The following is a 22,723-nucleotide window of genomic DNA, read 5'->3' on the forward strand; positions in this document are numbered from 1 at the left end:
GGCAGTTGTTACTTTCATTAATCCCAGCTGCAGACACAGAATTTATGGCAAGAAACTTGAGGCTGGTCCATTTTCGAAAGTGCAAAAATGAATAAAGAAACTGAGGAAGACAAGTCGAGTTTGAAAGGCTACACAGTTCGCCCAGACATTGTCCAGAGCACAGGAGACTCTTTTAATCATCTCTAATTAAATTGTTCAATGGATGGATAATGTAATGAACTCATCAGGTTTTCCGATCAGATGCCAACAGGAAAAGCACAGCGTGACGCCTCTTATGGTGCCCCCTTCTCCATTCATCATCTTGCCATTTCTGTGCAGCATTCTGATTTTCAATCAATTACAGCGCTTCGTTTCTCTGCTTACATTGCCAAGACCCAAACCCCACACACGCGCGCGCGCACGCACGCACGCACACACACACACACACACACATTCCCGAATACATTCATCTGATTCTAATTGTCACAATTGCCTGCTTTCATGTGCTGTAGAGTGTTGAACAGTGGGTCCAATGAAAAATAATGAAAAACTATCCATCAATTTTCTATTTCACTTGTCATCAGGGCCGCAGGTGAGCTCGAGCCTTTCACAGCTGACTTTGGCCCAGAGAAACCCTGGACTGGTCGTCAGCCAATAGCAGGACACATATCGACGAAACCAATTATATTTACGTTATCAGGCACAGTATGTATAGGAGTGGAAGTAGATCTGCTAACTGGGCACATCTGAGATTATGTCGGGCAATTGTGCAAAATTGCCACACGGTTCATTTTGCACGGTCTGAGAGAAATTTATGCAAATCAACTAATTCTATATGTATCATGCGATTTGTCAAACCTGAGACGAATTACGATCACAGATTTTTTCCTAGGTTATGAAACGCAGGCACAAACCAGCACACAAAGAGCACGCAAAATGACAGTCGGACTTTAGACCTTTTCGGCTCATGAAAACATTTTTCAAACCTGAAAAGCAAACACAGAACAGAAACAAAAACCATTGCGACATGCTCTCTATTGAGCAATGCCCTTTTGGAGCTTCTAAATGAAGAGCTGAACTAGATCTAGCCACAAGAAGGAGTCAAGTCGAAGCACCTAGCAAAACTCCTTTCAACTTCGCATTTTGGTTTCATGACAATAGAAGTTATGTGCAACCAGCATCCACCTTTGTCAAAACAAGACAAAGCACTTTCATCCAGGTCAGGCGAGTGGCGGAGGAGCCCTACGACAGCAGACCAGGACAAAGCACCATACAATGACTGTGTTAGACAATGGACCCTATATTTGTGCCCAACGCACAATCCAACTGTGCACTCTTTCTTTTTATATTTACCTCGACTTTGCACAGGGAGAATCAGGCGTAACACGCCGTTTGTGTCGCAGCACCCCTCATTTGCATAAAAATCAGTGTGGTCGGCACGCATGCCGTGCTTGACGTTGCGGGACCAAAAATAGACTCGCTGGGGTCCGTGCATCAGATTGACGCAGGCAAAGTGCATTTATAACTACAAAAGCATCAACAACCTTACATTCTAAAATTTAGTAGAGACCTGCACATTTACAAAATGCTACAAACATGTTCAACAATATCCAATCCATCATGTCTACGAAATGTCAAGGTTGCACTGTTGCTTATTTTGGATGGTGGAACAGGCCTGTAATTAGGGCCGACAACTAGTTCTAGCTTGATCCAGTCGATCACCTAACACCTAACAGGACCTATTCAATGTGTTTGAGTAGTGGTCGGAAACCATCAAAGTAAACCATCTAGGTCTACACAGGAGAGTATCTTATCTTATTCTAATGAGAAGACCTTAGTTTCAGTGAAATGGAATCTTTTTGAGCCAAACTGTTTTTTTGCTTTGCTTCTCAAGCAACGCACACAGCAGGATTACAAGAACAGCAAAAAAGGTAGTATGAGTCAAACTATCATTCCAACTTGTTTTAGTGCTATTTGTGTTCGTGATGAATGAATAATTAGTTCTGCATCCTGAATGCACAGTATGTTTTACAGTGAGTTTATGTGCAGGCTCACCTGCAGGTTGAGTGCAGAACTCCACAGAGATTTCCCTCTTGTCCCTCTGCTCCGTTGGAAGCTGCCAAGGCACCTGGTGTGTCTGTGCCACCACCTTCACTTTGTAAACCGTCATTGGCTTCAGGTTGAAGAATTGGTATTTATACCCCCCGGGCTTTATCATGTCATACTCTGCGCCATTGAGGAAGAGGGTGTGGCTGTAGTTGCTGTTGCTGGGCATCCAAGAGAGCTCAGCTGAGCCCTGTGTGATGTTGTCCACCCGCAGGTAATAAGGTGCCACCACCACATCTTTACCCACCAGCAGCGTGCACCGGAGCTCGTCTGACAAGCCGCGCTCAGTAACGCTCTGCACGGAGATCCGGTAGGTGTTGGTTGCCAAATTAAGTTTCTCAATAAGAGACTTAGTCCTGCCTCCGTAAGGGACACTCATTCGAATCTCTTTGTCCACCAAGACATTGTAGCCACTAATGGACCCCCGGCCTGGAGGAACCACAGGGGGGTCCCAGCCAATGATGATACTCTTGGCCAGTTGTTTAATCAGGTTAATGCGGCGAGGATAAGGCACAATGTTTTCACCGACCTCATCAATATTGACATCTAAGGTTCCCGTCCCATTGCTGGAGGAGCCCAGGAGGTCCACACCGAGGCTGCTGCTGCTGATACTGTCGTTTGGACAGCCTTGTTTACTGTCAGACAGCAGGCTGCTTAGACCTGCAGTGATACCCCTGCTGACCCCGAGTCTCTGAGGTCCCAGGCTACTGTGGTTGAGGTTGCCAGGTTCTTTAGCTACTGAGTCTTGAACAGAGGTTTTCTCCTCCTGTATAAAATCCACAAAATTGGAGGGGACGAGCCCCCGTTGGCCATCGAGGAGCTCTCCTAAAATCCAAAATGGGAAATAGACGGTTGGTAATTCTGGGTACGATTCAGATAGAATAAACTATATGAGGCACCAGACCTTCATAAAAGCCATCCTCATCCATTGTTCCGTAAACGTAGAGGTACTTTCCTGCCACCAGGGGAAGCTCTGCTTCTGGATGCTCATTTGGCCCATCATAAGGATTATAACTAGCACAAAAGCACAAAATAGTCATCAACAGTCTTAACCTGTTAAACATACTATAAATGGATTTACCACAAGAACAACAATTAGATTTCACACTAAAAGGTTAATTAATGGAAAAATAATAAACACACACAATTATTAGCAAAGACACATCGTTGATGAAAAATAGGAACTGCCGATCCTATATTTTGGCCAGGTCTAATTAATGGTAATAGGAACACTACAATCATAATGTATCCTGGCAGACATGGCAATCACATTTCAGGCCACTGAGGAAAAAAATGGAAAGGATACAACATGAGGTGGGGGGTGATTTGACAATGTGACAGGCAATCTGTGATTGCCGTGGACCAGGCCAGAACCGTTGAAAAAATGCCCATGGCAGTCACAGTGCCCATATGAAACCTAGTCGACCGTAATAAAATGGGGTCAACAAAACAAAACTTGACAGTACATAATAGAGCCTAATAATATTCTGAGGTGGTCCATAGTCTCTCGGGATGCAGATGTATTTATCACTTTGTCCCGTGTTTAGTGCACGTTTTGCCACGTTTTACCATGCCATGCTTCATTCAACTACAATCTGACAAGACCCTCGTGGTCTGTAAAAGGGTATAAGGGAGCATCACTCAAGTCTGCTGTGGTAATAAATATGATATCTGGCGTCAACGTTTAATCTGTCAAGTCCCTTCACTGAATGTGAAAAACATGTCAGACCTCGATCACAAAGTGAGAAGGTTGAGGGACCCCATCAGAATGTGATGGGCCAATAGGAAATCTACAGACATCCGTGGTAAATCTGGGACTGAAATGTAGTGGGCCTTTGATACCAAGATTTGAATATGGAGGAAAAAATGGCTAAAATACCTTAGCAAGTGTTTGTAAATGGTAATTTTCCACCAGTTAAGGCCCTTAAAGTGACTTATACTGACTTCCACATTCACCTAACTGGGGGTCAAGTTTTTAATTAGATTCCTTTTTTTGTTTTTGTAATTGGCATTCTTGACTATGCTCTATTGTTCCCTTCAAACTCTCTGAATGTTTTCTTTTCCTTTTTAAACATACCTGTAGCGAGCAATACACAGACGGACCTTCCCTGTAAACCGCGGTTTCGATCTGGTGCTGGAACCGAGCTCTTTGTCCATCTAGAGAAAGAAAATACAGTTCTTTCAAAGACATTCTCAAATTGATCAAATATGTCAGTCAGTGGGTTATGAAGTAATAAAACAAATAACTGACAGCTGAACTGTAAAGGCCAAACACTTCCAAAATATAGAACTATGGAAATGCCTGTTTGCCTCACAAACCAAGGTACGTTAAGGGACGTGCAGTGCTGGAATTGCATTCAACTCTTACATGTTGTCCTTCTCCTTCATTCACTGTCTACATTTACACAACTGGATAATACAGAACACACTCAAAAACCTCAGAGAGAAGCGTCCTTGCTGAACTGCTGCCCCGACTGCGAGTAAGGAATGTTGGCTTGACAGAGAGGAGCTCCGGTTTGTCTCCGCCAGTCTGCAATGGACGAATGAAATCCGATATCAAAGTTCTGCTTGTCGGAGTCTCACCGCCTGTGGATCATACAAAACATGTCATCACGTCTCACATCTGAACAACGGAGCTGAAATCAAGACAGCAAAAACTAATAACTCCATCTTAGGTAGAGAACTGTGCAATAAATTATGGTCGATTCTAGTCAATTAGATACTGTATGGCATTTACATGACATTGATATATTTGCAGAGCATGACAGCATTCATTTTCTTATTGTAAAGATCATAATAATGATCACCTTTGCCTATGGGGGCTGCCAATCCATTTAGAAGCTGGGATAGGGATTTGTTGGGAGAGGCGGGAGATTCACACACTGTCAAAGATTCAGTGCTGAGGATGTCAAAGCCCGCCTGCAGACGAAACTTCTCCAGCTCTTTGGACAGCAGGTTGAACTGCTCGCTCTGATTCCGACATTTCTCCTCTAGCTCACGCACTTTGGCCTGATGGAGGTGAGGGCAAAGGGGACAGGTATGAGATTGGGAAGAGGCAGAGGTAGCGGTAGGATGGGAAACAAACAAATGAAAAGTTATGAAATGTACAGGTTGTCATTTGTACATTGAGCCACAATAGCTGCAATAGACAATGGAATATGGATAAAGAATATGGACAATTATTGAAAAATGAAAACAAAATGGTGATGCACACATCACGACCGTCCATAAATTAACAACTTTTCAGTCTAACATGCATATAGTATATGGAAAAAGGTGGCTTCATTATTTTAAATCACACAACATACAGGCAAACAGAACCACAATTTTAGGTGCTGAAGCCTTATTTTCTGGCTTGCACAATAATTGACCTCACAATGCGAAAGCAAAAAAAAAAAGTGCTGTGAATGCCATTTTAACCACTATGGATGCTTTTGTTGTTGCCCATACCGTGAGGCTACCACGGTAATTCCATGCTGTTATGTATGAACTGGAAAGATAAGTAGTTTACATCGACATGCAGCTGTGTGCATTTGTGGTCAATAAGCACTATACAACACATGCAACAATCATTGATTATATATTGATTGCCACTACACAACGGAGGATTGGGATCCTAGGCTTTTACTTTTAGGCACTTCATTAGATGCATCATATGAATCTGATAAGAACCAATAAATCAAATTACAGTCTTCATTTGAAGAAAGATGCTGTAATGCTTACATCAATTCAGCAAAAAAAAAAGGGATAAAGCCGTCAGAACGATGCAGTGCAGATCAACACATATTCACTACATTAATGCCTATTGTTTCATGCAGAGCTCTTCTATTGGATCTCATTTGACTGTGTAGGTGTACCTAATGCTGCTGCATGTGAGGTCACTGACATCAGCCAACCACCTTTTTACTTTATGCAGGCTATGAAAGTTTTATTTGTCGAATCTTTTCATCAAATATTAAGGATTATAGGATGAATATTTCTCTATGATCAATGCAAAGAGAAGTCTTGTTTATACTGCCAGTCATGTTCCAGAGGCTTGTGTGTGAGTTTTCTTTGATAGCCAGGAAAAACGCGAGGTGGGTGGACAGCAAGACCCAAGGAGAGGACGCACACAAAACCAAAATCCTCCTAAATATAACCAATATATGTGTTTTTGTGTTGGATTGCACATTTATTTCATAACTAGCTGTTAATCCATTTGTACTATCAAAAAATAAACTGATATGCCTCCACTGATAAAGTAAAATATGTTAAAATATCCAACACAGCAATAAAAACAATTATGAAATACCTGCATGCTGTCCAAGTGGTTCTAAGCATCAACAGTGACACAGTAAAAAGAAAAACAAAAGAGAGAAAATAAATCATTCATGCACATATTCATAGAAAATCAACAAGAACATTAACCTAAACTTTAGAAAAACAGTGAGCACAGCATGACTGTCTGTGTATGAGCAATTGACCAACCATTCTATTGACTTCACAGAGTCTGCTAGAATAACTACACAAAGCCCCGCCCCTCAGTCCAGAAGCTCACCTCTAAAAGATGAACAGCACCCTCATGTTCCTTTTTAGCCTCAACCTGAGCCTGGAAAGAAAAGATACAGTGTTTCAGATCAGGTCAGCATGATTGTAATTTCTTTTCTACTCTGTGGTGTTGAGTGATAAAATGACTACAAATTCATCATTTACTTTCACCGTTCCTGGCGAAATAATTTGGATTTTACTCTTGCAATATTCACAAAGTAAAGTATGTTTTCTTTTAAATGGATTCAAGCCTAGGCAATGATTGCAAGTCCAAATGCACATTCAATCACCGGCTGCAATGTTAGCAATAGTTGCAAAATATAATAACATCATTCTTATTCCAAGAATAAACCACAATAATCACTTTTTTTCTATCTATATAAGAACGCCACATTCGTTTTAGAGGTTCTGATTAGATTAAGTAGTTATACACAAGGAAGGTTTACCACCTTTGCTCAGTTCAGTGGGCCGTCGGCACATGCTTGTTTCATCACAACATCCCGTTTCAGCCATGTTGTTACTGTTTCAAAAGTTCAAAATGCAGTTTTTGGTGGCTGGATTTTTAGTGCATCCCTAAATTGAACCCATGCTGCCTGACAAGTGAACCATTAAAGTCTGACTGATGGTGTAATGATTACACCATCAGTAACAATAGCAAATAACCAAAAAACAACAGCAACATTGTTTTTCATTCATGACTTTAAAATTTGGACAATTTCCAGACTACATTAGTCTTGAAAATGATTTGAAAGTGCATTAATGGGTTGCCACAAGTTATCTTCCTGTCACGACTCGTCCCCAGTTGTATTCTTATGTGTCGGTTGTCATGGTTTCTGTCCGCGTCTGTGTACTCGCCCCTCCCTTCCTGTGTCTACTCACAATCAATGTACTAATCACAGTCACCTTCCTCTCGTTACCTGTCTCTTATTTAAGTCCTGTCTGCGTGTCACTCCCTTTCGGGTTGTTGATGTATTTTTGTCTCACGTCTTTGTCGGTCAGTTCCGTTTCTGTTATCCAGTCTGTCGGTCAGTCCTGTTGTTGGTTTTATTAGGAAGTTATGTTAGTTTGTCGGTTCTGTTGGTTTGTCCCCTCATCTTCCATTCCAACTCCCTTTTTCCTCTATGAACCCTGGTCCAAGCTGCGTTTGGTTGCCCTGCTCCATTCCGATCCGTGACACTTCCTTCAGCCTGTTTATGCTCAAAAAGTTCTGATGACATGCTAGTTAAGTCAACAGTTTTATCCATTTCAACTGTACTGTGCTTCTATCACTATTGTGCCACAGCATAATTGTTTCATTTGCCATGTGGAATGGATCCAACTCAGTTTGCTTTGTTGCCAAAAGCAAACAGCACCCAGGACGTTTGCTACCCTGTACCAACAATTTGATTGAATCGGAACTCCAATTCATTTACTGTCTTCACAAGTGCACAAACACAGCATTGCCAAGGGGAAAACAAACTAAACTTCAAGTAAAACAGACTGAAGACTGTTCAGTTTTTGGAGCATGGTTGACACTTTGCATTCAAGCACCACTCGGCTGAAAATAACAATGAAGTGCCTGACAGCACTTACTAATGCACATTTTTAATGTACTTTGCTAAAGGCAGGTTGGTCTTCATATAACTGAACTAGGAGATTTAATTCTGCTGTGCTTTAGTTCACTCCATGTATCTGAGACCAAAAAAAAACCTGGTTCTGCAATTATACAGTGGACTCCAGCTGTCAGCCATGACAAGCAATTTAGCCGTAATTTCTTATTCTTCTGTAATGTTAACAAGAGCAAATGAGTAAACCTGTTCTGGCCATTAAAGCCTTAATCAACAAAAAGAATGGCTGACAATAATGCAATTGTGTTGTCGGTGGTGTTGTGCTCGCATATTTAAGTTGATGATAATTAGGGTATTTACAAACCATGAGATGATTTAAAACTGTGACGGAAAAAAAAAAAGAATTTCTTTTAAGAACTGGGAACATCTGTTGAGAGAAAATATGACAGCATATGTTGACTTAACACTTTCATGAATCTATTTTGCAGGCAATTAATTTAAGAGAATGCAGAGCGTCTGAAGGCAGATAAGGCAGTAATGAGCTTCTGCTAATGAGAGAAAACGCCGCCTGCAAGTGGCTGACTGTGAAGTCAGCACGACACTACAGCAACAACACGGAGCTGTGCAGACAGAACCGGTGACAATTCTTATCACGTTCACACTATCAACAATCTCAGCCTTTGCTCCATTCGCTTTGACATTAAAGTCAGCTCCAGTGTGCAAAAAAAAAAGAATGGCTAAGTACCAAAACTGCCTTGGCTTGCTAGCACTTTGGTCTAAGCAGGCCTCTAAAAGGTGTCATAACTACTTTCCAATTGTAGTGCACGATTTGCTTGTGACAGACAAGAGTGCTCGTGAAATATTACAGAAAAGATTAGGTAGGGAAGAGAGAGCTGAGGGATGGGGGCTCAGTGGACAGCCGTGCCAGGGATGACTAATTGTTGGAAAGATGCCTGGTGAGAGGACTCTTTCAGTTGACTTTCACTTTTATTGTAACGTATCACCTCCTCAGCTCTAACGAAAAAGCTTGTTGAATCTCATCACTGACACTGACTGAGCAAACAAGAACAGCCGTCAAGATGTCTGCAGCTTTTACCTTGGAACAACCTGACTTCTCTTACCTTCTGAAGCAGGTCAATCTCCTGCTGCTTTGCATTGAGTACAGCCAAGGCCTGCTCATGCTCCAACTCGAGCTGCTGCCTCCGCTCCGCAGCCTCACGCATATGCTGTCCGCAGGGGATGAGAGGTTGGAGAACCAGGGAGGGAGAGGGATTGTGTGGGAGGGCATAAAGACGGCTAATGTTAGTGCTATTAGGAGCCAATGCAAAGTGCATCCCCGGTCTTCACTCTTCGTTTCCACTCAATCCAAGTGTTACATGTGCCCTCGCTGGTTAACAGTGTACTGACCTAATTGACACCCTGAAGGATGAGCGAAACTGCAGTTCTCTCATAAATTATGTGTGAATCTGAGAGATGTTGTTTCCGAGCCAGAATGCCAAACGAAAATCACTAAGGACTATGATAATGTCACTTGATACATGACAGCATATCAGCCTGCAAGACGGATGGCATCAGAGTAATCGTTTTGAGGTGACGCTACGGCTTTTCTGGCTGTGATCGTGCGCTTTATCTCATTCTGTAAAAAAGTCCAATATTATGTAACTGAAACTGTGTGAGCTGAGAAAAGTAAGAGCTCACTCAGCCTGAGTTGGACTCGATGATACTGTTATTGAGCAGGAGAGCAAAGAGAAGCAGCTGTTTAATTACAACAGCTTTAGTGCAAATGCTTATCTCTTAGCATTCGCACAGAGACTTTGGTTGACAGCGCCCCAGAGTTTAACGCATAGCTGACCTGTGCAGCTGGCCCTGTGACCCACTTGCAATCGATCCATGGTGTGGTACAGCGTTGGGCCGAGAAAGCTCATCTCTCAGCGTTCACAATGATTATCACAGCAATCGCTATGTGACAGTAGACTATACCAAGTGATCAGCAGCACTAATAAGATCAATGGATGGGACATATGGATGAGGACAAAGACATGGATACACATCAAGCCAAGTTTGCTTCCCCCTTTAGGTAACACAATGCTTGTCTGAAGTTTCATTACTTCCAATCTAATTTGTATCATCAGTAGGTTACATGAAAAAGGTGAGCAAATTCCAAATTCAAACCAGTGCGCCACCGTGCTGCCGGAGTTCAATACACCTGTCATCCATTCATATGCCCCGTCGAGTGAACCTATGTGACACTATCAAGTGAAAGAAGCCAATGACACAGGCGTGCCAGTAGAAGCTCAAGGATAATGTGTGTGTCGGTGATATTATCATCATGGGGGGTGACCCAGTCTTGCTATTGCACTCCGCCTCATGCATCAATCACATTCCACACAATTGTGGTCTAATACCCAGGTGAGCATTCATGTCTGTACGCATTCGACCAGTGAAGAAGCATTCAGAACGAGATGAACAACTCTGCTACCCGGAAAGACGTAGCTGTGTTAATTCTAGCTGGGGGAGAGGCAAGTGGGAAGAGGGGGATGGGGAAAGCATGGAATAGAGGAGAGAAAGTCCTAGCTTCTACTCTTTCACTTCCAGTACGACGCTCGGAGGAAACACATGTCAGGGACGTTAGATGGCCAGAAGGATGTGTATAGCACAGTCGGGAGTTGTGCTGGCAAAAGGTTGCATTCTCTTGAACTGGGAACCTGAAGAAGATATTCTCGTAGCCATGAAGCTTCTTTTCTCACCTTGAGCACCTGCTCTAGGTTCTCCAGTTTGCCTTGGAGCTGGTTTCTCTCCCACAGGGCTAAATCTCTCTCCTGCGTCACAGCACCAAGCGTATCTTTGAGTCGGGCATACTCAGACTTCACCTGTGTACACAAAAAAAGTGAGAATAAATACATAACTGAAAATCTGTCACAGATTATTTTCAATAATAGATCATAATGCAGAAGTATTCTAACAAAGGCATGGGGGAGATACTATATGTCAACATTAGTTCCGAAATGCCATCCAACATATTTCAACATGGAAAAAACATTTGAACTCAGACACTTGAACACACAACTTCTCTCTCAATGGTCTTACAGAAACATGGGACTCTTGAGACCCCCAATAAGTACCAAGATGAATGGGTTGTGCAGTCATTTTCAGAGCAGACACAAATTCCTAATAAGTCCTCGTGGGAAAGTAAATCACAAACAAAAGCCAGGGGAGAGTACAACAAGCAACCTGAAACAATCATACAAATGTGTCATATGTGGACTTAACAAGGTCATCTTCCGAACCATGTGTGGAGAAACTGTTTAAGTACCGACATGTTGTAATCCAGTCCCAGGACAGGTGCTCTCTGCTTGGTGTCTTGCTCTATTCAGAAGTTAATAGGAATCACAGCACTTGTGTGGAATCAAGGCTCGCCATGTGCTTTTCTCATAATCAGCCACGATAATAACAATTCAGAGGCAGCTGCGTCAAGAGCTGCCCCACAGTCCTGAGAGGACATCAATAACCAGCATCCCACTCTTTTGCAACCCTAACAGCAACTATCTGCCAATAAACTCCTTCATGTAATTGCCTTACTGTCCATGGAGACTGAGCGTTTTTGTTGATTTAGTAGCTGAGTTTTGTGTACTCACTGTAAAAGCCTTTTAAGGTCATCGGGACGAAAGAGGGGTGAATGTTTTCTTTTTTTTAATATATAATCAGAGGATCTGTTTGCGTCCCACATCAGACACAAGCACTATCACACCATCGCTAGAAAAATGAAAACATTTGGAAACCGCTTAAATTGATATTTAGCGAGGCAGATGTACACAAAATTCTGAAAATTATACCAAAATCTTCCACAATCCACTTAAGCAAATTGATGTTAAATTCTTACTGTTCTTTTGTTCAAAATGGATTGCTTCTTTAAAATATTACACTTGACTGCTTTTTAGGCGGTTGTGAAGACACTACCCAAACTGGCAGACTCTCACTTTTATGCATGCAAGTTCAACATCGGCTCATTTAAAATCAGATATGACAGCAAAGTGTGCAACTTGGTTGTCGGCTCTTACCCTCTCATATTCGGATGATTTATGACTGCCGCTGAAAAACTGGAGGCTTAAGTGTGTGTTCTCCTGGAAAAACTCATGAAGCTCATTTTCCTACGCATAAAAAGGCAGAAGAAAAATTGGGTTTAGGCCACCATATATGTGTATGTGTATATATACACATAGAGTGCTCTGTGTTTTCTTGTACTCTTAATTGTAGGAATGTTTAATATTCTCTGACTTAACTTTCAGGGATAGCAATTAGCCAAGATTGTGCCTGTAGGCACCTCCTCGCCTGCGGAAAACTTCCTCATGCACAAACACACAAGCACACGTGTACAAGTTGTTTAATTTTCGCTATTGTTCTCCATGGCATTTATTATTGTTAACTGCTGCCTTGCACAATAGAAACTATCATTTTAAAATAAGCCAAAAGCCAAGAAAGTTGGCGTCATATCAAGAACGCCTCCGGGGTTTTAAATGGGGACTTGACAGATACATTGGGGGTTTGAGAAAATAATTTATATTTGTGAATTAGAATCTCCCCAAAAAATGCTGGAGGTGCTACACAGATTTTCGACGCAGCTATTCCCCCCAGATCCCCCCCATACATAACGTGTCATACATGATCTTGACATTAAAAGTAAAAAAAAAAAAAATCTTCAACTTACTTTTGCTTCTCAAATGCTCAGTGTATTATGTATATACTGACATTTAGGATCTGCTTTTCCATGAATTAAAGAAGCCTGAATTTGGATTCAGCCTCCGTTAATTTAGCCTTTTACAGCTTCAAAACCCAAATTAGATTGCCATATCTTTTCATAGCCATTGATCCCTCAATTAGAGGCAGCACGCTGTAGATTGCAAGCTAAGCCACCAGAGCTTCAGACAATTCACAAAAAAACAACACTGATAACAAAGACCATATAGTGTTGCCTCTCAGAGTAAGCGTTCTTGCAGTTGGTTTGCCCTCCAAATCTTTGACGGTTACACATTGTAATCTTCCAAAAATACACATTTTGAGGGAGCAATTCCTGCGTTATCTATCAAAATGGCAAATGCATTGAACGAATCTTCGGGAATGTACGACAAAAACATTTGTGTCATCTATATTAGTCTGTGTAATTACTTGAATAATAAATGCAATGCAATTAGTGTATTGGTGGAGTTGCTCCTTATTGTTTATTGAAGTGTGGGTTATGTCTAGACATGGCCTGACTCAGCTTGGTGGACCACAGATGTGTACTTAATGTCAACCAGACTGACGGATGACTCAGTGGTGCCATTTAACACACCAATAAAGCAAACACTCTGTTCTCTTCTCTCTCCCTCACTAGATGCAGCCGCCTCACCTACTGATGCTCTGTACACACATTCTACACACATAACAACGACCCCATTTTATCCATTGCCTTGACCAAGGGAGTCTGTCTGTTAGGCAAGCATTGTAGAATATGATCAATCATAAAGTGTAAACTGTGAAAATGCATGCCATGAGGCTTATATAAAAGCGCTGCCAATCACACTTTTAACAGAAGGCGTTGTGTTGTGCAAACACCTCGACGCTGTTGAAGGAAAGAGGAACAAGCCAGCAGGCCACCAGATAGCGAGCGCAACGTGACAGCACAGAGGAGCGCTGCACTCCCTCGACTTGTTGGCTTTCTGCTGTTTGCCTCTATTGATATTTGATTAGCGCAGTACATATTCAAGTGTCACTTGCAACGTTGCCATGGTAGGAGCTGAGATGTGCTCGGCTGATGGACTAGAGCTGTACCACGAGGGTGAAGGTACCAGATGGCAACGCCTGCGTTGACTGTCGAGTGACGTGAACATCAACTTGTTAGAACAGACATGACGTAAGTCCTCTAAAATATTCATTCAATACTTCACACTTCTGAGATCTACGTATTTCAACAGCACTCAGAGTGTAGCTACACATTCCATCAAGGTATTTGTCCCTTTTCTCCAAAGTTCTTTTCATCTCGTTTTGAAGGGAATGTTGCAAAATATTGCATAAACTCTCACGAGCAGAACGTCCTCATTTCAAGATCTGTTGCAGGCCTTAAAAGAACCAAGTATTGTCAAAGACCTACAAATGGAGTAAAGCAGAGGTGCGACTGAAGTAATTAATTAATTAATCAAATTAATCAGAGATTACTTATAATAACTGATTCATCATTAAGCTACTTTTTTTTAATTGTCCACATCAATAAATATTATCTGATTTCTGTAGTCCTTGTCAGCAGACTGATTGAATAAAACATTTGATTTGACTGGAAAACGATGATCAATATTTTTGACATTTTCTAACACATTACAGACCAAACCAGTCATTTATACTTGTGCATTTTTGCAGTTAGCTTAAAATAAGGTCCAGTTTTTTTAATAAAAGGACGGAAATTAAAAAGTGTTTCTTAAAATAATTCGATTAATTTACAAAGCAATCGACAATTTTATTGATTTTTAAAATCATTATTAGCTATTTGCACACCCTGCCATCTGATAATGCTGGACATATTACTCCTCAAATGTTATATATTTGCTAGATTACAGTATTACTGTCTGTAATGTAATTAAAAAACACGTGTCCGTTAATTTATCTGAGCAAGCTGAGTAAAAAACAAAAAAAGCAATTTTTGCTGTTAAACTGAACTGTTGCTGTATTTATAGCATTCCCATTGTTTTCGAAGCAAATTGATTGATTGTGGATGTCTGCACCACTCGAAGAAAGCGTTTAGAGAGGGTGACAAAAGAAGAATAAGTCAGGGCAAACTTCAGTTTGCACAAAACAGGATGTGACTTTACTGTCAAGTCGAAGCGCTTTCAGTCATCTTCACTGCTCTGCTGTGTGTTTGTGCGGCGCTACTCAAAAGCTCAGTGTAGGAGGAGATAAGTGCTGTACTGGCAAACAACCTGCATGCCGTTTGGGGACAGTTTGTCCTTTGGGGAGCGCGCTCCGTGTGGCCTTGGTGGGCTGACAATGGGCAGGAGGGGAAGTGCAGCTGTGGGCTGAGAATGTGAGAGAAGCGCTGTAAGGAAAATACTGCTAATGGAGTGTTAGAGAACCACATACAAAGCGAGCTCGTCAAAAGAAGAGGGCCTTGACAATAAGAAGGGATGAATTCATAAAGTGTTATTTAAATCAGTGCTAAATATCCCCCAGCTCTATGCTCCTGCTTCTTCATCTTAAACCAAATTAACTTTCGAATGTGGACTTATACTGTATCAACGTAAACAACAGCAGTGAATTCAACCAGGAACCATGAGACTGTTGGGACCAAATTTTAAGATCCACTTTTGAAGCATTAAAGCAGCAGTTAGTCACCTTCTCTCTTAAACTGGAAGATAAAATGTCTGAGCCAAATCCACTTTATCCACTGTGTAATATAAAATAATAACAACAGAAAAATCTCTTCTATCTATCTGCCACATGGGATTGACGTAACTGCAGAGGCGAAAGCCCCAAGATCACATTATGTTGTTTATTATGTTGTGGTGGAAAGAAAACATTATTCACAGTAACACTCCTCTCAATAAAAAACATCCAACTAACTAAGCTGTGTAAAATCAAAATGGGAAGGTGACTAGATTCCAGTCCAATAAAACAATTCTAACAAATATATTATTAGAAATATAGTGTTTTCTACTTGACACAATGAAACTCATCACAAAATCTGCCCAAAATGTTTTTTGCCATATGTAGCATCCAACCGGAGAAAGCGTCACCAGGCACCACTGAGTCTGAAGAACATTTTTGCCGACACCATGTCCTTTAAGACATATCATTTAAAATATGACAGCATACACTATTGTTATGCTATGAATAACAAGTATTGCGTTGTATTTACTAAACACAAACAACAACAGAAAAACCACATCACTTACACATACAGCTCATCTGCGTCGTAGCATCACATACTCTGATTTAATTGCTACTATTTGTCACATTCTGTCATCACCACCTAAGAATCAAGCTCTCATTAGAAGACAGTGAAATGGAATCATTTTCCACCTGCATCCTTTTACTCTGAGGCTGGGGTGCTTTCTTCACTTACCAAAGTCTGACATGTTTGATTTTTTTTCTTCACCTCTGCCTCAAGCGCTTCACACTCCTTTCTCTTGGCGCTGATCTCGGTCTCCTAGAAGTAAAGAGATGAAAACATCAGAGGGCTTGGGTCTATAACAGAAGCTTCCGGAGAGAATGGGAAGTGAGGGCAATGTTAAATACTAACAAATAAATAATAGAATATAAAATGAAAACTCTGCACATTTTCTTTTTGTTTCTTTCTTTGCACCTCGGCCTGATGTATACTGCATCCCATTACCACACCTAAAATCTCCTGTTGAATTCATTTCATCACGTGATGGCGTGATCTTAAGTGAAATGTCTTTCACCTCTTTCCACAACATAAATCTGCCTGACTTTCATATGGAAGATGACTTGCTTGGATGTGTCAGCACCATATGCTTTTCTCAGGAGTGGGCTGCAAGAAAATGTGATGTTTCCATCAAATATGACTGAGTGCTCATTTCTGCTGTAAGGGGGCCACAGCAACACACACACAGACACACAGACACACACGCGTGGGCACTTGCAGAATCAAATACACTTCAATGAAAGGCCCTGCATCTGTTTGTTCCTCCTCTGTGCCAGCTACAGTCAATAAAACAGGGAGCACAAGGTCAGAGAACAGGGCGAGGAGGATGCATGAGGTTCAACCCTTTAATGTTCTATAATTCATAGTAATTTCCCTTCACGCAACAAAAAGAATGGATAGTTTTCATCATTAATGATAACTCTATACACGTAAGCACATCGACTCTGCTTTTTTTCTTGTTTTTTTTTTCCATTTAGATGACAGAGATTTATGCAATGTAAGGCAATAAAGGGCAACCACAGCTTATTTTGAGGGACTTTTAAGGATTAAAGCTTGGGAAGAGGAGAATGAATTGAACTGAATTATATCTAACTTGAACTTAAATGCAAAATACAATTATTTTGCTGACAGATGTTCCTACAACTCAAGGGGATTATAAACAGCTAAACAACACAATCTAATCAAAAAGTACCCATGTGTACACTACAAGGCGCCATTATATCGAAACTAAATGACGGAGAATTACATAGTGTCTCCCTAGACCGACAGCTTGTCGTCTCCCATGCGGCCTGGTTTCCAATGTGAACAGTCTCCACAACCAGACGGCATCACCATCAATACCAATGTGCACATTGAATCTCGTATTCATAATTGCGTCCACAAACACACAGCACTCAGGCTTTTGGAGACACGATTGTTCCGAACACATTTGCAAGAGCACAATTAAAATTCTCTCTGATGAAAGATTCAAATGGCTGCCATTGTGAGTAATGAGCTCCTGCGTAAGTGAGGAGGCGTTTGCTGCACAGCAGATGAAGATGGATGAGGAAGACCATCTCCTTAAACTGGATCAAGCTGGCACTAATGCAAATAAGGTAGACACTGAGAGTGTACAGTACTCCTTTACACACAGTGTATTTAGTATCTGAGAGGCACGTTTTTTTTTTTCACTACAAATATTTTGTTGCACTTTGTGACCGTGTCCCACTTGATGTTGATTCTTCACAAAAAATAATTACATGTTTGTATTTTTTTTTGTAAAGCCTGAAATATGGCAAAAGGTCAAAAAGTCCAAGGGGGGGGATACTTTTGCAAGTATGTATGACGTTTACCGTGGCTATCACTGCGAGTTAAATGTGAAGTTGAAATGTAATTTTGTAACGAGTGTTTTTTTTTTTCATGGGGTGTAAATTTGTTTCAGAGTTGCGTGAAAGGCGACAGATGCCAAATGTTTGCAGAGAACAATGAGAAAAATGCCTCTGCTGCTTCTGAATCGCTACTCAGAATCGAATGCCCAGCAACATTTTCTCAAAATGTGGTTTGGATATATATTTCTATCAATAACTAATGAAGTCAGGAGGGCTTCCCCAGCTCAACATTAGCTTCTTCTGATCTTCAGTAGGTGAGAAAGCTCGGTACATAATCACAGGCAAGCAGGGGGAACCTCATTACACACACTTTGCCTGTCTCTTTCATCTTCTGTTGTGTTCAATATGCATAGTGTATTAATCCTGGTGGGGTAATCCTGCCCCGGCTGATTTTTTGGGGGTGTATTTTGAATGCCATTTATTTCCACTGGGGGTAATTTTGTGATAACAACAGATACACTGTAATGAAGCTCTCAAACACAGATACTGATCGGCTTATTCCGGGGTGGGTTTTAAAATTTTAACTTCCACTATAATTATGAGACTGAGGGCGAATCCTGGCAGACACGGCGTTTGCATATTACAATTCTGCTGAGATGTTTTGAAGCGTGAGACTATTACGGAGGATAGCAGAGGGGCCACGAATGCCGAGTTGGCGCTCTGTCAACAGGGTCTTCGATGGAGAATTCCCCACTGTTACTCACTAATACCCCTCGCCAGCTCCACTCAGTCTTTAGTCACGCCTTACTGCTGACTATACAGGATACAGCGCTAGGCCAGACACAGCAGTCAAGTACACAACAGTCAACACTCACTTGTGGTTTGAGATCATTTGAAATGGCAGAGTACGTTACATAACCCCTGCAGCTTAGGACTGGGTGTGCAGCCGTAGATGCTAACACTACTAATGCTTCACTGTCAATGTGTGCGTGTGTGCGTGTGTGTGTGTGCGCGTGTATGCGTATGTGTGTTGCACATATTGAGGACTGAGCGATTCAGAGATGTACAGGAAGACACAAGCACTCAAAAATTAATCAGCGGCATCTTGTTGCCTTGAGTAAAAATCTACATTTGTGACTTCATTAAAACAAACATGAAAACAAAAATTAACCAAACTTCAAGCATAGTCATCTGAACGTGTAATTGGATAGTTTTATGCTAAGTATGAATGTGCAGTCTGAATCAAATTGAGATGACAACTTTGATATATTATATTTTTATAGCTACACCTTTGATTATTAAAAACATAAGACAAAAAAATGCCATGTCTAATTAAGTCTCAATAATGGAGTGTAATGTAATAATGTAATGTAACTTTAAAAATAAAGGAAAAAAATCAGGACAAACGTGACGGTGCAAATGCAGTAAACAGTGAAATGAAAAATGGGTTGCAGGCAGGATTTACTGTCAAGCTATGCAGCAATCCGTACAAGTACAGGACGAGGGCATATTAAACATCCTGCAGCAGCAGCAGGGAGATGAGTATCCTTGTATATTCTTTGTCTCCTTTGCTCCTTTTCTTTCGATATACCCACTGCCACTATCAGCAGGGTGTGACCTCATAGAGCCACCACCGTACGCACAACCAGCCTACTGATGTGTTATGACTCTATCACACTTCAACGGCACAGCGCATATGCAGAGGAGGCAAAAGAACTCGAGCAGTGTGAAACGCAGATAGCGATCATGTAGGATGAAGCAGAACTTTACCAATGCTATGAAAGGCCTTGACAATAGGGAACAATGAAAAGGAAGGTAGCGAAAGAGAGCAACTGGGAACAAATAATACAAACGTGGGAAGATGAAGTTGGAACAGAGCACTAATTTGAAAGAACAGAGTGTGTATGGGAGATCTCCAGAGAGAGGACTGCAAATCTGATAATCTCATTGAATCAACACCAAGATGTCAGATGAGACTTTGGCTTCATAAAGGATACTACAGTGACTCAGCAGACTGCTACAAAGACATAGGAGGGTTATATACACTGGTTGGTTATATTTGCCTGTGTAGTACTTGGGCATGATGAAATGATCATACTACGGTATGACGGGGAAATATTAGCATTTAATCATTTCATTTATTCTCTCTGCTGCTCTAACCAATGGTCTGACAGAAGGTCCACTGCGAACTGTTGACGATTGCTTGTACAGCCAAGCAAATGTTGAGAGCCCATTGCTGCACTGCTGCCCACACACAGACGAGATTACGCATCCCCAGTTGGACTCTCAGGCCAAGATTCTGCAGATGGCCATTAAGTTCACTGGGTAATCTCCATCCCCCCTGACAGAGCACTAAACTCCACCTCAGCAAGCTTTAATTGTGGCTGATGGCTGGATAAAACCAATTTGACAAAGTGAACTGAGCATGTTTGTGGTAGTTGGAAGCATATTTCTTTCTTTTTGGATTGACTCCCTACGCAACAAATACAAAGTGGTGCGCTATTCCAACAATCGATTATTCTAAAAGATTGCTGAGCTCTGTGAATTATGGCTCAGATACATACAGTAGAGAAAATCCTCTCAAGTCAGGTTTCATCTCGGGACCAAAAGTTGGAAGTCCCTGTTGCCAAAAACTCTGCATATACACAGCGTTATTGTCACATAATGCCATATTCACACAGTGCTATACAAATTATTTTCTTGAGCGCCCTTGTCAGGAAACTAAAACTGGTAAAGCTACACTACCTTATTTACAATAAATATATGAAGAACAAGATCAATACTTTATTTCTTTGTCGTTTTAACTCTGCAATATTATTATCAGTAATATTAGCAATATTGCTAAAAAAGCATGTCGTCACACTGACAATTAACCTTTAATTTTGAATAATACAAGTTGTAGTGCACACATACCATTTCATTGCTGGGCTAATAAATCGACTGAGAATATTTGCTTATCATCTCGGAAATAAGATACTAAATATTTCCATGTACCGCATCCAAACGTGCTTGCAAACCCCTGGCTGTAATTCACTGCTCTAGATCACCCTGACCTTACATACAATTGATAGGACTCCACAGAAATTTGGATTTTAAACTCTGCCTATAAACTAATCTTTCTATATTTGTTCGAAGAAGCTGAAAACACTGCTGATAGGAAACATGAAATGAACTACATTAAAACCTCAACACCATATAAACATAACACAGAGCTTTCAATAAAATGCTCACCAAAATATTCAATCATATTTTGCAGTCATTACCAAAAGGTTAATGGAATGTAGCAGATGATAAATGAATAATGAGGACATTCCATAGGTCAGACCAAAGAGCAATTGGCCCAGCCACATGTCAGGCATACAGTAACGTGACACATTATTCACAAATGCGATGCGGTAAAAAATTCAATTATTAAATTAATTATTTTGTTGGAAGAAAAAAAATCAGCAATGAAGTGAAGAGTAAAAAGGATCAGCCACATTTTCCTTCCTTCTCCTGATGACTACCTCACTCACATCGCTGTGATGCACAGGCGGAGGCCAGCACAGAAAGACAGTCCAAAACATGCTATGATCAAATTAATTCACAGCAAAGCAGCCAGCTTGAACCGCAACCGGATAAGCTGATTATTACAGACACACACACACACACACACACGCTGTCCTATTTGTTCTGATCCAATGTTATCACAATGGACAATCACTGACCTATGGAATGTTAAGACGGATAATTTCAAGGAAGGCATGATAATCCAAACAGGTGTGCCAGAACTGATTGTCATTTGATAATATTATAATGACAATCATTTAGAAATCAGCCCAACAACTGAATCGATTAGCACCTTTGATATCAATGTGAACAAGTGATCTGACGTTGCAGGTACAAGTGGCTCTTTTTTTTCTTCGGTGTAAAGATCCCCTGTGAAAAATGTCATGAGGGAACCTTTGCATACACAAACTACTAATTTAAATCTTCCCACATCCAAAGAGCAACGTCTGTTGATGTCATCAGCTATGGTGGCTCGTCTCCCGCTTTGATGCTGTGCCAGAGCAAAAAAAGTATGTTGTTCCATCCTGCAAGGATGAGCAACTGGATGCGGAAGACGGCTCTCCTCCGCCTTTCCAATCATTAAGTACACTTCACCGGCTGGTGACCCATTAGCGTGCTCTCCAGATGGCAAACCCAAAATACAGCGAGCACACCTTGGCTTTGGATTTCTTACCGTTTCCGTGCATGTGTCTGGCTTTGACATTGCTCCCTTAAACTTGACTATAAATGTTTGCCAAGGGCTGGATGACAGGCATGGAAAAGACCAATGGATTTTAACCTAACAGGTTATCTCCTTGTAAAATGATCATAAAGACCCACATTCCATAAGGGGATGCAGGTGGTGCCCAGGGGGAGATAAAGAGTAAATCTTTTGCCCCACGTGAGGTTTGGCACAATCAATACAGAAAATAGAGCCTTGCACTTTCCATCTAGGATGACAGTAACGGCTTCTAATTCACAGGCCTCTATAACACGTCACACTTAAAGTGCCAAGATCAGTGTTAACTGTGGGAAAAAAAATCCTAAAGAAAAATATAAAAATAGAGAGAATCGTCAACAGGGTAAAACTATTGCATAACGGTTGACTGTCATTAAAGTATACAAATACGGTAGCCACTGTTAATATCTAGGGCTGTGAAATACAAACCACTCAATCTTCATTTAAATGATGGCATAATCCTAAAGTGACACCACAGATGTGATTTTGGGTCCTTTATTAACTTTATTAACAGTGTCAAACGGAAACACCTACTGTAAAACAGCACTTGGGCAGCAATGCATCAAAAAACGGCATT

General features: G+C 41.1%; 1 protein-coding gene across 2 annotated transcripts in view; it reads right to left on the bottom strand.

Moving 5' to 3' along the window:
• The window catches only part of rimbp2b (RIMS binding protein 2b), a 57,792-nt gene that overhangs the window by 19,136 nt on the left and 15,933 nt on the right, over positions 1-22,723 (bottom strand). The window contains exons 1-9 of one of the 2 annotated variants that reach the window (XM_088376643.1): positions 12,218-12,237; positions 10,907-11,029; positions 9,281-9,385; positions 6,623-6,673; positions 4,893-5,094; positions 4,523-4,671; positions 4,163-4,242; positions 2,990-3,099; positions 2,035-2,910 (exon numbers count right to left, since the gene is read on the bottom strand). In XM_088376643.1, coding sequence (XP_088232769.1) covers positions 2,035-2,910; positions 2,990-3,099; positions 4,163-4,242; positions 4,523-4,671; positions 4,893-5,094; positions 6,623-6,673; positions 9,281-9,382 — 1,570 coding nt within the window. In that variant the 5' untranslated portion in view covers positions 9,383-9,385; positions 10,907-11,029; positions 12,218-12,237. Of the gene's footprint in view, positions 1-2,034; positions 2,911-2,989; positions 3,100-4,162; positions 4,243-4,522; positions 4,672-4,892; positions 5,095-6,622; positions 6,674-9,280; positions 9,386-10,906; positions 11,030-12,217; positions 12,238-16,248; positions 16,333-22,723 lie in introns of those variants that run through there. The other variant, XM_088376645.1, reaches the window with a different exon arrangement.

This window comes from Syngnathus floridae, chromosome 5, assembly GCF_059516105.1.
Source record: "Syngnathus floridae isolate MCC-2025c chromosome 5, RoL_Sflo_1.0, whole genome shotgun sequence".
NCBI classification, from domain to species: Eukaryota; Metazoa; Chordata; class Actinopteri; order Syngnathiformes; family Syngnathidae; genus Syngnathus; species Syngnathus floridae.